This window comes from Triturus cristatus, chromosome 2_1 (assembly GCF_964204655.1).
Source record: "Triturus cristatus chromosome 2_1, aTriCri1.1, whole genome shotgun sequence".
Classification (NCBI taxonomy): Eukaryota; Metazoa; Chordata; class Amphibia; order Caudata; family Salamandridae; genus Triturus; species Triturus cristatus.
The window spans coordinates 174,318,003-174,333,722 of NC_140581.1; the positions used below are offsets into that span (position 1 = coordinate 174,318,003).

The 15,720-nt window shown below is 40.5% G+C and overlaps 1 protein-coding gene across 4 annotated transcripts in view; it reads left to right on the forward strand.

The window, feature by feature from the left end:
* ARK2C (arkadia (RNF111) C-terminal like ring finger ubiquitin ligase 2C) overlaps positions 1–15,720 on the forward strand; it is a 217,521-nt gene that overhangs the window by 171,338 nt on the left and 30,463 nt on the right. For 3 of the 4 annotated variants that reach the window (XM_085629262.1, XM_085629287.1, XM_085629279.1), the window contains 4 exons: positions 686–995; positions 4,103–4,228; positions 9,389–9,518; positions 13,390–13,494. In XM_085629262.1, the coding sequence (XP_085485388.1) occupies positions 686–995; positions 4,103–4,228; positions 9,389–9,518; positions 13,390–13,494 (671 nt within the window). The remainder of the gene's footprint in view (positions 1–685; positions 996–4,102; positions 4,229–9,388; positions 9,519–13,389; positions 13,495–15,720) is intronic. The other variant, XM_085629271.1, reaches the window with a different exon arrangement.

The window sequence follows — 15,720 nt, forward strand, 5'->3', positions numbered from 1 at the left end:
GCATTGTACACATTGCAACCAGGTGGCACGTCTCATTCCCAGCCTTCGCTGCTTTTTGGATAATGGAACTTGCTGGTGGAACTAACGGCGCTGCTCTTACGCAAGTCATATAATCGGCCCTTGTTTTCAGGTTCAAACACAATTATTACTTTTGAAAGGATGTATTTTTTTCAAACACATATCCCAGCAATGACCATACTCTTGGCCATGTGAACATGAGCTTGAGTTACTAATATTACTTACTAATACTTAAAAACCATGATGTATTTGTAGATGTAAACCCTAAAATAGATGAATCTACCTTAACTTGGGTGCGAAAAGTGTTATAATTACAGACGTTTGAAGAACACTGGGGTCTTAAATACGAGTTGCTCATTATTTTCTTGGGTAATACCTCACTGGTGTATACCAATGCTGCTGGGTGCAGTATTACCTCCTGAGTTCTCGGACTGCAGGGAAACACCCTAACATTGCTTGTTTCGACACATTCCCGAGCTGCAAAACTCGGAGTGTGCAGTATATTCCCTGTCCAAATTTGTCAGTTTTTACCATCAAAATGTATGTGGGAGAGAACATGCTATTTCTACAAACGTTGTAAGGATGTTTTCTAGTTCATGTAGGACATTGTCACAGCTGGTGATTGATTCTCTCTGGCACACATTTAAACCTTTGTTCTTGTTTTCAGGTGCCCCATTTCAGCGGTCTCAGCATGCGCATGCTACCTCCTGCCGGCATTTCCACCTGGGCCCTCAACCACAGATCTCCGCTGAATTCGCCCATCCTCACCCAGCCCAGCCTCAGCAAGGTTTGAGCCCTCCCATGGCGACGTCCCACCAGCATAACGGTCCGCTGCACCAGACACTGCCGCCTCTACCAGCCCTGCAGTTCCAGGATGTGACGGGACCCTCCTTCCTACCTCAAGCCCTACACCAGCAATACCTCCTCCAACAACAGCTCCTAGAAGCCCAGCACCGCAGGCTCATGCCACACCATAGGTCAGTTTCCATCGTTTAACCCTTCCATTCCTTGGTCATGAGCCAACCCTCAAGAATGGCTACTTTCTTTACTGTCTGTGGCATGACAAAAGGACACCATCTTGGGTCTGTGTGATAACCGATGTTGAGCCTTTTCAATAGTAACCAACTGTTTGCTATTTGTTTCCTGTTTGCAGTTCATACACAGTGATGGTTTACTTACAGATGACTTCCCCATTTATGTCACTGATTTGTTGTCCAGCCATGAGAAAACCCAATTTTTCTGAGTTGGTCCATCTAGAGTAAGAACTCAACAGGCCAATTAATCAGGTTGCTGGCAAAATAATTTTGATCAGATCTTGTAGGAGGGTTCCTTGACTGATTTGATATACATTGTGCCAGGGCTATGGTTTCTACTGGTTGCCCAATTGCACAAAACCTACGTTTCAGAGCATGCAGCAAGCTTTTAGCAACGTTATTCCTTTTTAGTTCGGGGAGGCCAAGCTCCGACTTCTCATCCTGTCATCACTGATGTGAACATCTTGACTATTAATAACTGTAACTAACACGTGTTACGGAAACTGGTAATGCAGACTGGTGCTTCCCATCTAGTACAATTTCCGAGGCAGCTCACAGAAAGGTGAGCAGCCCCTTGTATTGATGGAATGAGTCAGCTGCTGAGCCACTCTGGTGAGACGCTGTTCCTGGATCTGAAACCTGATGCAGTAAGCATGCTGGGAACATCCGTAGTGCAGCATCGCCCAAGTACTGCACGTGAAAGGTCCTAGTACCCAAGTGAGAGAGAGTGGTGAGAATATTCCTTCTCAGAGCTAGGTCAATTAAAGGGTAGTGCCAAGATTGTTTTCAAGGTTCTTAGGTTGACTTTAAATCAATTCCTCAATCTTGTCAAACTCATTAAATCGGCGGGGCAACAGCCTAGAGTGCCAACAACGGGTGTGTTCCGTGGCAGCAAGTAGATGTTTTTAGAATCCACTGCTGCCTCTCTTGGCTGCATTTTGCTTGCAAGTCAGTGATTCTCCTTTGTACTTATTTTGTTGGTATTAAATGATTCCAATGTTTTTTTTAATTTTGTTTTCCCTTCTCGTGTCAGTTTTGTGGAAAGCAGTGGTTCTTCTCAAAGCTGATTTTTTTAAAATTCAGTATTTGCCATCTGGCTCGATTTTTAGTTAGATTTATGTTTTCATGAACCCCTTGAATGCGTCTAGTTTGGATTCTAATCCTTCATTTCTTGGTTGTTGTTTTAAAAACTAGAATCTGTGCCTCAATTCTTGTTGATTTCAGTGGTTTCCTTCATGACCCACTTTGTGCTCGAATACTGTGGTTCCAGGCGTTGCTGATCTCTTCATAGATTTCAGTGGTTTTTCCTCTTTAATGATTTCTCATTGGGTACCAGATCCTCTTTTCTTAGTTTTTATTTTATTGGACTTCTTTATTTTTTTTGTTTTGCATTTTTTCTTAGATTCACGGGTTCACTGAATAACACCCGGCTTAGTTTTCAAAACACATATGCAAGTACATTTTTTTTTTTTTAAACACATCACTTGGACTTTTTCCACGTCCACCTTACTGGTGCAAATGGATTGATTTACCAGTGCGAGGTATTCACAAAAGGTAGCCTTGCACTTATAAATCCTCTTAACTGTACACAATTTTACCTCAGAATGTTGTCTTACTGTGCATGAGTAAATCCCTCTCATACAGTGGGAATGCAGTGGTGTAGTTTCCTAGCAAAGTTAAGTGAAAACGCAACAGAATTTCAGGATATTCTCAAACATTTAGACGACTCATTCCCACCCTTCAAGTGTTATGAGATTTATCCCTGTCAAGGACACGAGTAAATTGCTTTGCAGGGCGGGAGAAGGAAGGGAACTTTCCCACAATAGATGGGCATTAAGTGGAAGGAGGTTCTTCATTGGCGGTAATAGCTTCCCCATGGAGAAATAAACCTAATATTACTCAGATGCGATGGCATTTCCTATACGCAGGTATGTAGTACGTACAATTGCACATGCAGAATTGCAGCTGAAAGGGTCACATTTGGATAGTCACAAAAGTTTCCCAAGAGTATGCCTGGAAAGTAATCTGCGACTGTAATATGCTACACAGCCATAGCTTGTGAAACCTTTGTGAATTCCAAACATGAGTAAATCTATACCCAAAGCAAGGCCATAAACCTTTGGGTGTAGATGTACTCATTGGTTTGTGAATTGTGGTTTCAGTGCCAGTCTTTCTGAGATTGTGTTCACTTCCAGTGCATCACCTCATCGCAGATTTGTCCATAGATGTCTGTGTTTCCCATATTCTCTTTTCAGGTGTGGTTTTGAAAGCAGATCTGTTAAACAAACCTACTTTTATCAATATACATAGAATGAGTTTTGGGTCCGCCTCTTTCCACCATTGTCTTTCTTCAACCAGCCTCTTTCAGCCATTTGCTTGAGACTTTTTCAATCACGTCTTAGCTCAGCCAAGCTGTGTATTTATTTCTCTTAATGTTGACTGTGTGAGTGCATCTTTCCACCTCCACTCTAGTGCATGTATTGAACTGCATGAAGGACTACTTTACAACTATAGCCCTTTCTGTCCACTCGTGCTGGCTCCCTCCAGTGCGTCTTTCTCTAATGAATTAACACTGCATGGTTAGCCCACTGAACCCAGACCTATCAGCTTTGCCAGAGCTTGTTTTTATTCTTTTTCAGCGGCTTCTCATGACTAATTTTACATTGAATTGTAGCAGTTCTTGTCTTGGCATATACTTTATTGAATTTCAGTGGTTCCATTAACGACCCATTTTTGCTTGCAATATATTTTGGAAATAACTTAGACTTCCAGAATCCAGCTACTCATTAGCTAATGAAGTAAGATTCCAGAAAGTGTTTGTTATATGGTAAGTATTTTTGGATGGTGTTACGCACTGTAGTACTTGACCCTGGACTCCTATGCACTTGCTCTCATAATGGCCTGTTCACCTGTTTGAATACTTAGTTGGAACTTCATTTCATCCTGGCAAAAATGCTTCAAGCTTATCTGGCAATAACATGTAACATTTCAGGGATGTACACAAGGCGCTAACAAGTCTCCTTAACCAGTGAGTCTATATGTTCTCACAGGCGGAATCAGGAGCGTGTATCTGTTCACCCTCATCGACTACGCCCAGGCTTTGACTTCAGCCACCAACTTCAAACTCCTCAACCAATGGGGCCCCAGCCCAGGTATTTGGCTGAAGGCACAGACTGGTAAGTCTTTCACTTCATTTGTATTGGCGACATGCTATAGTTCATGTTCAGTTTGCCTACAATTTTTATGATGGAACAAAACAACTTATGGAACACCGCAATAAGGAATTAAAAAGGGCACACTTTTGTTTAGCCACTGCTATTAAATGTTAAGACTTCTTGGCAGGGGTTATGGGTTTCAATGAATCGATCATGGCTCTCCACGTTGCCTAGTTCACTGCCTCGATGAACCACAGGTAGGATTCAGCGGTACTTACTGTACCAAATCATCATAGTCTCAAATAAATAGCCTCGACCAGTATGTTTAGGAAGCTCTGTAGGTATATGTCATTGCTTCTCTGGTTGCACCACTAAGTCAACAAATCACCCTAAAAAACTAACATTGTTAAAAATACACATTAAACGTGTCTTTAAGGAACATAAATTCTGGCTTAGTTGATGCTCTAGAGTATAATTCTTCTTTGATCAGGAACAAATCTTGAGTTAATACATTTGCAGATCTGAAGAGTATACTATATTTGATTTTGGCAACACTACTAAAAATGAACCATAACCACAAGTAATAAAAACTATGATTTTCAATACAGTCTTTTGTTTTATAGTATTTGGAAAAACAATTCTTCCACAAAAAGGGTTCTGTTACTATGACCGATGGTGTGAGGCGACCCTGCCTCTTGCTAGCCCCTCTTCTCTTGTTGATCTTTGATTTGCCTGATCATTGGCTTTCTACGTTTCAGTGCTCACATCCTTCCACCTCTTCTACCAAAGCAATGCCAGATCTAGCAAAAGTTTCTATTCATTCTGCAATGGTCCTGCCATCCACTGTAGTAAGGACAGGCTCTTCACACAATGCACCCAAGTAAAAAGTATAGGTTATTGAGAAGGGCCAATGTATGGAACCTAGAAGCCAGTCTGTTCTTTTGAAACTTCCTAAAGCTTAACACATTCTTGCTCAGTCATTTCTACAGAATGGTTCCAAAAGTTTGTCAGTCGCCTGGGGATGATGGAGAAAACATAGAGATGGTGCAGGCATTTCAGAATAGGGCTGCATGCTTGACGGAAGCTGGATCAAGCGAACACAGACCTATGGACAACACTTACAAAGACACTCCTCTACTAAGATTATTTAAGGAACACTTTGAACAGCTGTAGATTGGGGATCTCCACATTGGTCAACAAATGATGTTGCGCCAAATATTTGGATTATTCACATGAGATTGAGTAAGACGATGAGTATAGATACAAATCAAGTACATAGTCTGTAGCTGTTCGGAAATGTTGTCGTCTTCACGGATCAATGTTGGACAACCCTAATGGAGGAGAAGAGTACTCCAGATTCTCTAGCTCAAATGGCTTTTCCATGTTCTTCCCAAACCAATACATTAGTAGAGTGTAGTTGTTTATCTTTGTTCTGAATGATAACTAGATCTGCAGGAATTATTTTCAAGTTGCATTGTTAGTTCCTGCACTAGCTCTGTCAGTTTCTTGATGCCAATTCACCCGACTGGATTACTTGTAATAATCTTTCAACTCAGCCCTTTATCTACTTTAAGACGCCGTGAATTTAAGGGCTGTTATAACCTTGTCCTATGTTTACAGCTCCTATCAGGTCCTCTTTTTTTGATGCAGATATATGAAATTGTGGGATTGTAATTAAAAACCTCAGGTTTGTGTTTAATAAGCAGGGCATTTTATTGAATACTTTCTATTTAATCTTGTGTTCAATTGCAATACAACACACTATTATTTGGAACTGTTATGTGATGTACCTTGTATTTCCAGATATATAGGGTTTGTTATTTGGATTGTGTGATTGTTGATCAATGTCAATAGCTGGTTGTGCACTCATTGGTACATTTTTCCTCAATTCTGCAATGCTCTTCCGGTTTAAACTAGCATGTGAAGTAACCATTTTGTAATTAGGAAACCCCTTGAACATGGCTTTTTAGAAAGGCCATTTAAAAAGGCCTATGGGGAAATTGATGGTAGGGTTGAAAGGGAACTCCAACGAGGCTCAGAAATAAGCTAATTACCAACATCTCCGTTATACACAGCAGTGCCATATTTGTTTTAGTCCAGATTGTGGTAAGCCGATTACTGTATAGTTCAGAAATCGCCCTGCCTTTGCAAATTTGGATTATCATAATGGGTTGCAAATCCCCATTTGGAAATTTTTATTGTAAAGTGATAAATTGAAATATATACAGGATATCTTTCATCTGGAGATCTTCTGAAACTTCTTTTATGGAGGATTAAATCTACACTCCACGTCTTACTGCAGTGATGTCACTGGAACTCAACAGGTGCTGCCTAACCATTGAGGTGTTCGGAAATGATTTTACTTTTGCGAAATCAGAGTTGTAAACACTGGGTACACTATTGTGCAGTTAGTTGGGAGGTGGAGTAAGACTGAAATCCACTGCGATGGCATTGTATATTCAGTGATGGATATGAGCCATGAGATTGGATTTACTCTTTTTACCTTTTATTCAAGTCATTGTTTGAATTGATGGACCTTCCCAGTTGAATCCAAAGTAAGTGGTGTCTGCAGGTGCTCTGCAAGACCTTCGAATACACGTCATATTAAAACGACTTGAAAAATGTAGCAGGACTTGACATTTATTTAGTTGTATTTACAACCTGGATAAGAGAGGGTCAACCTAATGCTGGCTGAAAAAATGGTAACTCTTGTCAATGGCAAACTTCCACCATCATTTCTTCCATTTTCACATGTCGCCCTTCCAGTTAATCAAAGTAATATCCTACATTTAGAGGAAATTACAAAAAGGCGAGCCCCTCACTAACTACCACAACTTCCACCTAGAATCAAACACAGGGTAAACTGGGAAGCATAGACAACAAACATTTAGAATTGCAGCATAGTCAACAACCATGAAGGGGTATTGGCAAAAATCCAAATCCTATTTTCAAAACCGCTTTTTTACGCCTAGAATTCTGGCAGTGTGTTGTGTTATCACTCACCGATGGCCGTGTCAGGGTGCTCTTGCAGGCAGTTCAGAAATAATTGAGCAGGCTTACTTGAGTCTCTGTGCTGTACCGATAACGTAGTGATGCAGGATCAGCGAAAGTGACTGAAATAATAATGTGACGGCTGTCTGTTAAGAGCTCAGCATGATGGTGCCGCGGAAGTAGGGAAATGATGGCGGCTATTATGTGCCTAATACCATGGTCATTAGCACGCTGCCTGCATAATTGTGACAAATCTAAGGATATCAAGGGGCTGCTAGACTGGTTGGTGTATAGGGAATGGCAGCACTTAATCATCCTGCCCACTCCATTGTAATTCTGGTTCGGTGATGGGACAGGAAGTGCATATCTTAACATCCTGCTCCTAAGTTGAGGAAAAGAGTTCAATTCCGATTTCCTGCCATAAAACAGCCCTAACAGGCGCTGGTGGGGCAGCAGTTTCACGCTTTTGCGGATGATCTTCAGTAAAGACCTGGTGCTCGCCCTGTGATCACGATTGACATGTGAGAAATTCCTATCTAAAATGATTGCTTTGGTAGGCATGGGAGAGGCTAAAATATGAGTATTAAGTAGGTGAACATTATTTGCTCCATTTTAGATAAAAGCTTGTATCTATTAATGAAAATTAAAGGTCAAATACAAAATGACGTTAATGAATATTAAACTCCTGAATTTCCACAACAGGAAATGCCTATCTTGGAAATATAGCATTGCATACCTAATGTAAACATTGGCAACTTTCCTGTATAGAATGATTTGAAAGTCTTATGTGTCAGAGTTTACTATTCTGTTTTTCCCTTGCACGTGGTCATACTTATTTCCAAGATTATAGCAATAATAATATTCGCAATTGTAAAAACTCAAAACATTATTGGATTTTCACTTTCATTTGATTCCAACACGTTTTTAGGTATATTTTACAGATATGTTATATACATAGATATAAAGTATATGATTATACTCGTGTGTGACAGTCGTCCCAGTTATACTTGACATTCAGTCAAAGAAGTCAATGAGTTTCTAGTGGTATCTGAGACAAACCAAATATAATGAAGTATCAGAAACCAAACAGTTAATCGAAATTGGACATTTTTAGGACCATTTACTGTAGGGCATCTCCCATCCATTTATGTCCTACTGATTGCGTAGACTGCAATAACACACATTTTAATTGCATAGACTGCACCAACACGAACACGTTTTTATTATTATTTTTAAATGGTGCTTAAACATATTACTAGGAGAGGAAGTTTGAAACAGATATTCGAACAGACAATCAATATAGGAATGAATAAGTACACCTTGGGATTAACACTTCTAATTGGTAATCCACCATTATCATGACATCTTATTATGACTTAATTCCCTCTTCTTTTCGGCAAGTACGTATTCATTATTTCTCAAAATGACTCCTTCTTGTTCATGAGCTTGAAGAGCACCCACTCCAAATAGGTGAGCTTAGAAACCAGTTTTCAATTTCAATGTACTCTATATATACTTTTTAGTTCAACGTTGTTTGAAAGCCAAGGTAAAGTCTTCAGCGGTAAATCCCTCGCCCTGCCCCACCTTTACAAAAGTATTAAAAGTGGATTTTACTATTAGACAATGCTGTAATCCCTAAATATTATAGGCTGTGGGGCTATCTTGCGATCAAATATTAAATCAACCCTCCGGATAAACTTGTTCCACTATTCCTCTAATTTACATGATAGCATGCATCTCAGTACCATATTTAAATTTTATTACTCATTAACCTCAAATTAATTTACAGTCAAAAGACTTCTAGAAAAACTTTCACACAACATCAAAGCATGGCAGCAGTTCAAAGTAGGTGCTTTTTCTGAGAATAGCAAATGTAGTGCTATTTTTGCTTTGATTACCTTGTGACGGGGTCGCTTTCCCCTGCAATTCCAGTTCTGTGCAAGAGCCTTATTTTGTGGTCTCTCATGTGAGCAAGAGCAGACGGCAGCCAGTGTCAAGTTACCGGTGCGTGATTTTTAGGTCAAGCAAATTGACACCTTTAGTCCATGGTTTCTCTGTTGGAGAAAAATTGCAAGTTTTCATAAATTGTCATCGACATTTCTGCATGTAGTGTTTTACAACACACAAAATTGGCTTAGATTCCTTGAACAAACTGGATTATTGTTTTTCCTTTTTGTATCACTGTCACAGGGACCTCAGTGTCGATGCAGGGTTGACACATGCTCAGTTCCAGGTCCGTTCCGTCCCACAACACTACCAACATTACTTGGCAACTCCTCGAATGCACCACTTTCCCCGCAACACCTCTTCAGCTCAGGTGGTAAGTAAGACTTTTCCTGGATCAATTCTTATGTATAAGGCAACCGTTATATTTCAACCATCCCTATTTCCCTTTTTCAGTTCTGGATTTTAGTATAGACGGGGAGGCATTCAAGATGTAACAGATAGGATTTGTGTATGTTCACATCTCTGTTCATGTATCAAATTATGTTTTCATCACGGAAAACTGACCACACATCCCAAAAATAGGTTTAGGATGTTAATGCCAACATTATAAATTTAAAATCTAAACACATGCAGTTTCATACTTGTGGTCATATGAGTCCTTCCATGCTGGAATCAGACTGTCCATTCCACGACTTTGCATTGCAACGGAAATTCAAATACAAATTATTTCCCCCCAGTATTTTGGTATTATCTTAATACCTGTGTTACGGGTACACTTTTGCCACACATTTTTCTTTTTCTTTTTAGTATATTGTAATATTTAGTACCTTTACTTATTTTGATAGTTTGTATTGAGTGAACAATGTGGTTGCCTATGTTTTATTTTAGTTTTGACATTATTTTTCGTTTCCGCATGATATCTGTGCGTTCATGTACCATATGTAAAACATCAATAAACATAGAACTTTCAATGAAAATTTATATTGATTTCAGTTAATCTTTCCCATTATTTTACAATCATATGATCTAAATATGATGTAAAACATATTTTAGAAATAAAATAAAGTCTAAACCAGCTCTAACACTGAACCTCCGTATTGACTCCTGTCCAGACCCTGATTCTAATATAGCCCCAACAATAAACCGGACATTAACCTTTATCCTGATACAACCTTAATTGGTGTTTGCTTTTCTTTCCCTGATTGCAAAGTAAGAGGATGTTGTAGAGCGAGCTGACAATCTTGCAGAAGTACTGGGAATGTGAAAAGAAAGGCTCTGGGATATCAGTTGTATTATAACACACAACATTTAAAAACTGTAAATGAACTGAACAAATGTTTCAAAACAGATCAGCCACTAGGAAAGCACAAATTAAGTAAGTATAATTTTGGGAACATTCTGTACTGTCCTAGAAATAAAGATTTTTAATAGTGTCAAAACAAATCAAGACACTTTAGTTGTTGGTGAGCAAATGATAAATATTTGCTGAAAAACGTGATTTCCACACATTTTAGTTTTTTCAATATATATATAGTTTTATCAGTAAAACTGTATGTATTACTGTACTGACCTGGTGTGGCTAATTTGCTACACGTGATCTTTGCTATTCCTTTGATTTCAGTAATGCACCATTGATGGCAGCACCCCTAGTACGAAAATTGTTCCAGCACTACTGCTTTTACTCTAAACCTATTCCGAATACAGTCCTTAAATTTACTCTCTTCCTGAATTTTTTCTTAATCTGACCTAACTCTTTTGCCCCAGCCTTTAATCTGATTCTAAACTTTCCCCTTAAATTTGAATCCTATTGCTTACCTTGATATCATAAATTCAAATATTTTTTTTCCTTGGTTTGTTTTTTAATGAAACAGGCTCTCAGTTAAAAAGTTGATATTAAAGTCTGTTTCTGTGAACAAAAAGAGATAAAATTATATGATACCTTGCTTGATATAAGAGGACTCATTTTGCCCTATTGGGAGATCTAAAACATAAATGTATAGGATCCAGCAACTTGAAAAGGCCTCTTTAACTGAGATGCAGTCACCTTTTCCAAGAAAGGTTTGGAGACTGTCTGGTACCCATCTGCATCAGATAAGTATTAAATCCCTGCAATTTAGGAGTATTCATACAAGTGCATTTTTTCTGATACTCTGGATCCTCCTTACTCACAGAGATGTATTTGGTTCAAGATGGCAAATACCAGTGTAGTTGTCGGAAGGGTTTTTGAATGCCTTCGAATGATCGACACAGGGGATCCCAGAGGTTATCCATCTAGAAGAGACCCTTATTCAGCATAAGATCAAAGGTGTTCTATAAGACCAATAGCCTTCAGGCCTGAGATTAGATTTTTGTTGAGGTGGTGGAAGAAGACTCAGATCCATGACCTTATGATCTATCTGTAGGGAGTTGAAATTGACCTTGTCAATGCTATGTGCACTGGGAAAAATCCTCCAGAACAGATGGACCATGAATAGATTGAGTAAACTTCGCACACAGGCATCGTGGAGGCCAGATCTCCAGTAGTCACAGTCCACATATATACCTTCATGCATGAATTGACTGCAAATGAGCGTGAAACACAGACCTTGGTTACATTTTAAGAATAATAGATTGATATATATCACCAGCATCTATATTCACCGTGACTACCCAAAGGTTTTCAAAGTTTGCTTGATCTGAAACCATAGCTAAATACAATTGTGTTAGATGCCTGAGCATCACAGCAAGAGATTAACCTGGCATTCATGACTGATGGAAACTCTTGTGCTTCTCCTCCACACTGGGTCTGTTTCATTTTTGCATAGTCAACGATTTGAAATGCACATTCACCTGAGATGTATGCCTATGAGCAGTAGGAACAGCAGAAAGCCTTGATCTTCTAGAGGAATGCTACCTGTTAGTCATCTGTGCCCAGTGTGTCCAAAATGATAGCGTGGCTTCCACATGAGTGGTGCAGCTGTCCATTAGCAAAGTCTAAAATGATGATAGGTGGTTATAAAAAGTGACCAAAAAGAGGTTTATATTGTCCACACAATCCGTGTTTAATTGGGCCTGTCCATTCCCGACTTCATAGGTGCCCTATCTCAGAATACGTTTTGGTTGAAGCCTGATGTGCCACAGATCTAAGTAGGTTTTAAGACCGGGTTCAACTGATTTTTGTGACTGGCTCTCCCTGTCTCTAACTTAATGATGAATGCCCATCCTCATATGTTGACAGGGTGGAGCTAGGGGAAGATCTTTAACGTTGAGTTTAGGAGATGATGCTGCTCAGCACACCTTGTCAAATGTGTTTGCTCGATTTACCGCTTAACTCCCATTTGCATGCATCTGCAATGGAGTTGGGTGAGATCTGTATGCAGTGAAATCTGGCCCTTCCAGCATCTGAGGGTCAACAGGGTGCTCCCCTGGTCCTCTGAAATTGTACGCCTTTCATATCTTGAGATCTTCATGAAAGAATACCGCTTTCGCGGGTGTATCTCTAGCCACACGGAATTCTCTCTGACTTAGTACATTGACAATTAATTTCATAAATTGTGTAAGGCTTTTTAGGCTGTCTGTTTTACATCTGTTTATTATTACTGCATTGGCTGGGTCTTTAGTTTGATTCATGTTTTTAATCTTATTTAAGTTTGATGTATGTAGTCTATGTTATTCACGCTGCCATAAATTGAGACATTTGTAGCACAATGCAAAGAAATGGTAATGATAATCTACAGTACATTTTATTGTGCTTCTTTCCTATAATTCCACACATATTAATCTTCTTTATGTGAGGCGCTTCTTCGGAATACGTTAACAAATAACAGAAAACTCCTAAGAACTTTATTTGCATAAATCTCTTTGCAAGTATTAGCCTCTGCTTAATTCAGCTTGATATTGTTTTGAATTGTCAGACCTTTCATCATAAAAGGCACTAGCTCGGACTTTGACAAAAGGAAATAAGATATCTACATTACCAAGGGATGTCATTATGATGCTGCAAGACCTGCTCAATTAAAAAATAAGGAGGGATTGGGCGGGGCGGGGTCACTAACACACAACACACACGGTTCACTGTTGTGAGAACATTTCATTTATAGGAAACCAACACATCATAGTTACAAATTCAGTCTAAAAATGTAACTAACTGCAAATTGTAATTTTTTTTTTTTAGATTCTTTTCAGACTTACGTTTTCTGTGTGTAGGAAGAACAATTATGTTTTGAGTTTTAAAACGTGATTTCTTTATTTTATATTTTCCACAGGTTGTCCATGAGATCCGCAACTATCCCTACCCACAGCTTCATCTCCTTGCGCTTCAGGGTCTAAATCCATCCAGGCATACATCCGCTGTAAGGGAAAGTTACGAAGTGAGTTACGAAGATAGCATTTTATCTTACATATCCCTTAAACTGGTAGCCTCAGTGGCACAGGGCAGCATTTTGTATGAAACATCAAGTGACCTGGTTTTTGGATGTGTTTTGTAGATTGACTGTAGAGTTCCATTTCCGACAGACAAACTATACATAGTAAATTACCTCCCAGAAAGATACGACTTTGTGAATGTTCCTCACCATTCTTACGACAGCCTCTTACTTCTCTCCTGTTAACACGCGTGTTCCCGTCTGTGCCCCTAAATCCAATGCTGCAGCAGATCCCTCGGGGTTGCAGGTTTCCCCCAGTAGAAATTCCATCTGCAGCCTTCAGTGTATTTGTATTTGTATTTGTATTTTTTACTTGTAGAGCGCCTTATCACCCCGGGGTCTCTAAGCGCTTAGCAGACGAGTGAGTACTGGCAGGAAGAAAACCGACTAGATGTTACCCCATGCCTCTTGAAAGAGCACAGTTTTTAGCTCTTTCCTAAAAGGCAGGAGTCTGGTTTCTTTGCGCAGATTTTCAGGCAGTTGGTTCCAAGCTTTGGGCATTGTGTGGGAAAATGTCCGACCACCGATGGTAGATCGTTTGATCCTAGGGCAGATCAATAGGGCGGCGTTGGCTGAGCGTAGGTTCCTGTTAGGAGCATATGGGACAAGGCGTTTTTTGATGTATTTTGGGGCTTGCCCATATAAGGCTTTCTGCGTAATGCATAGGCCCTTGAACTTGGCTCGTTGATTCACTGGCAACCAGTGTAGCTCCCGGAGGAGGGGGGTGGCCGGTGTCCTTCTTGGTTTATTATATATAAGTCTGGCCGCGTCATTCATGACGATCTGGAGTCTCTTGGTGAGTTTTTTCGGAATGCCGAAGTACATGGCATTACCATAATCCAGTCGGGCCAGAATTAAGGCTGACACTGCTCGTCTGAGAGTGTCTGCCTTTAGAATGGGAGCTAGCTTGCGCAGTTGTCTCAGGAGGCCTACACAAGTGCCCACCACCGCCGAGACCTGGGCTGACATAGTGAGATTTGTGTCGATGATTATGCCCAGGCTTTTTACTGCTGTTGCCGGTATTGGGGCGTTACCTAATTCGGATGGCCAAAGGAGGTCGCACCAAGGGCTAGATGACGTTGTGATAGGTAGAACCTCCGTCTTGTCCGGGTTGATCTTCAAAAAATTTGCCGTCATCCAGTTGACTGTAAATTTTAGAATATTCTTCAATTTTTGATCAGCCATAGGGGAATCGCCTATCTGAATGATGATCTGGGTGTCGTCGGCATAATTATATATGTTGCAGTCCATCTGATTCAGAGATGAAATGAGGGGCTGCAGATATGTGTTAAACATCAAGGGGGACAAGGCAGAGCCCTGCGGGACGCCGCATGTGATTTTAGCAGCCTCTGACACCATGTCATCCAGTTGTACTTTCTGAACCCGTCCACCAAGGAACGAGGTCAGCCAGGCGTGGGCCGTGCCCTTGATGCCAAACTCCCCCAACCGCGACAAAAGAAGGTCATGATTGACCGTATCGAATGCCGCGGAGAGGTCGAGTAGCACCAGGGCACAGGGATCTTTATTATCTGTTTTAAGACGTAGGTCATCTAGTACTGATCACATGACTAGTTCCGTGCTGTTGTGGGCTCTAAACCCTGCTTGGTTGGGTTCGAGTAGTGCGTTACTCTCCAGGTGGTGCGAGAGGGCGGACAGCACATGATGTTCCAGTATTTTTGCTAAAAAAGGTAATTGAGATATGGGCCTGTAATTCTTTAAAATCTTGGAATCGGCACCAGCCTTTTTTAGCAGGGGGATCAGTCTCGCTTCTTTGAGAGTAGATGGGACTAGTCCCGAGGTAAGGGAACTATTTAGGAGCGATAAAATGTCCTCCTCAAGGCCTGGCCATGCTTGTTTAAATATCTGCGGGGGGCAAGGGTCCGCTGGGGAGCCTGATTTAACTTGGTTCATCACTTTTGTCAGGGAGTCCTTGGTAAATAGGGGTAGGGAGGTTAAAGGCTCTGTGATTGCGGGCGGGAGAGTTAGCGGAGTTTCCGGGCAGTCGAATCTAGGGGTGCTTTCGATCTCTATCAGGAGGTCAGATATCTTTGAGGTAAAGAAGGATTGAAATTTATGGCAGTCCTCCTGCGTAAAAGAAGGCGGTTGTTCCTTCTTTTTCCTCAATTCAGTAAGTACTTGGAAGATTTCCTTCTGAGGGTTAGGTGCTGTGGC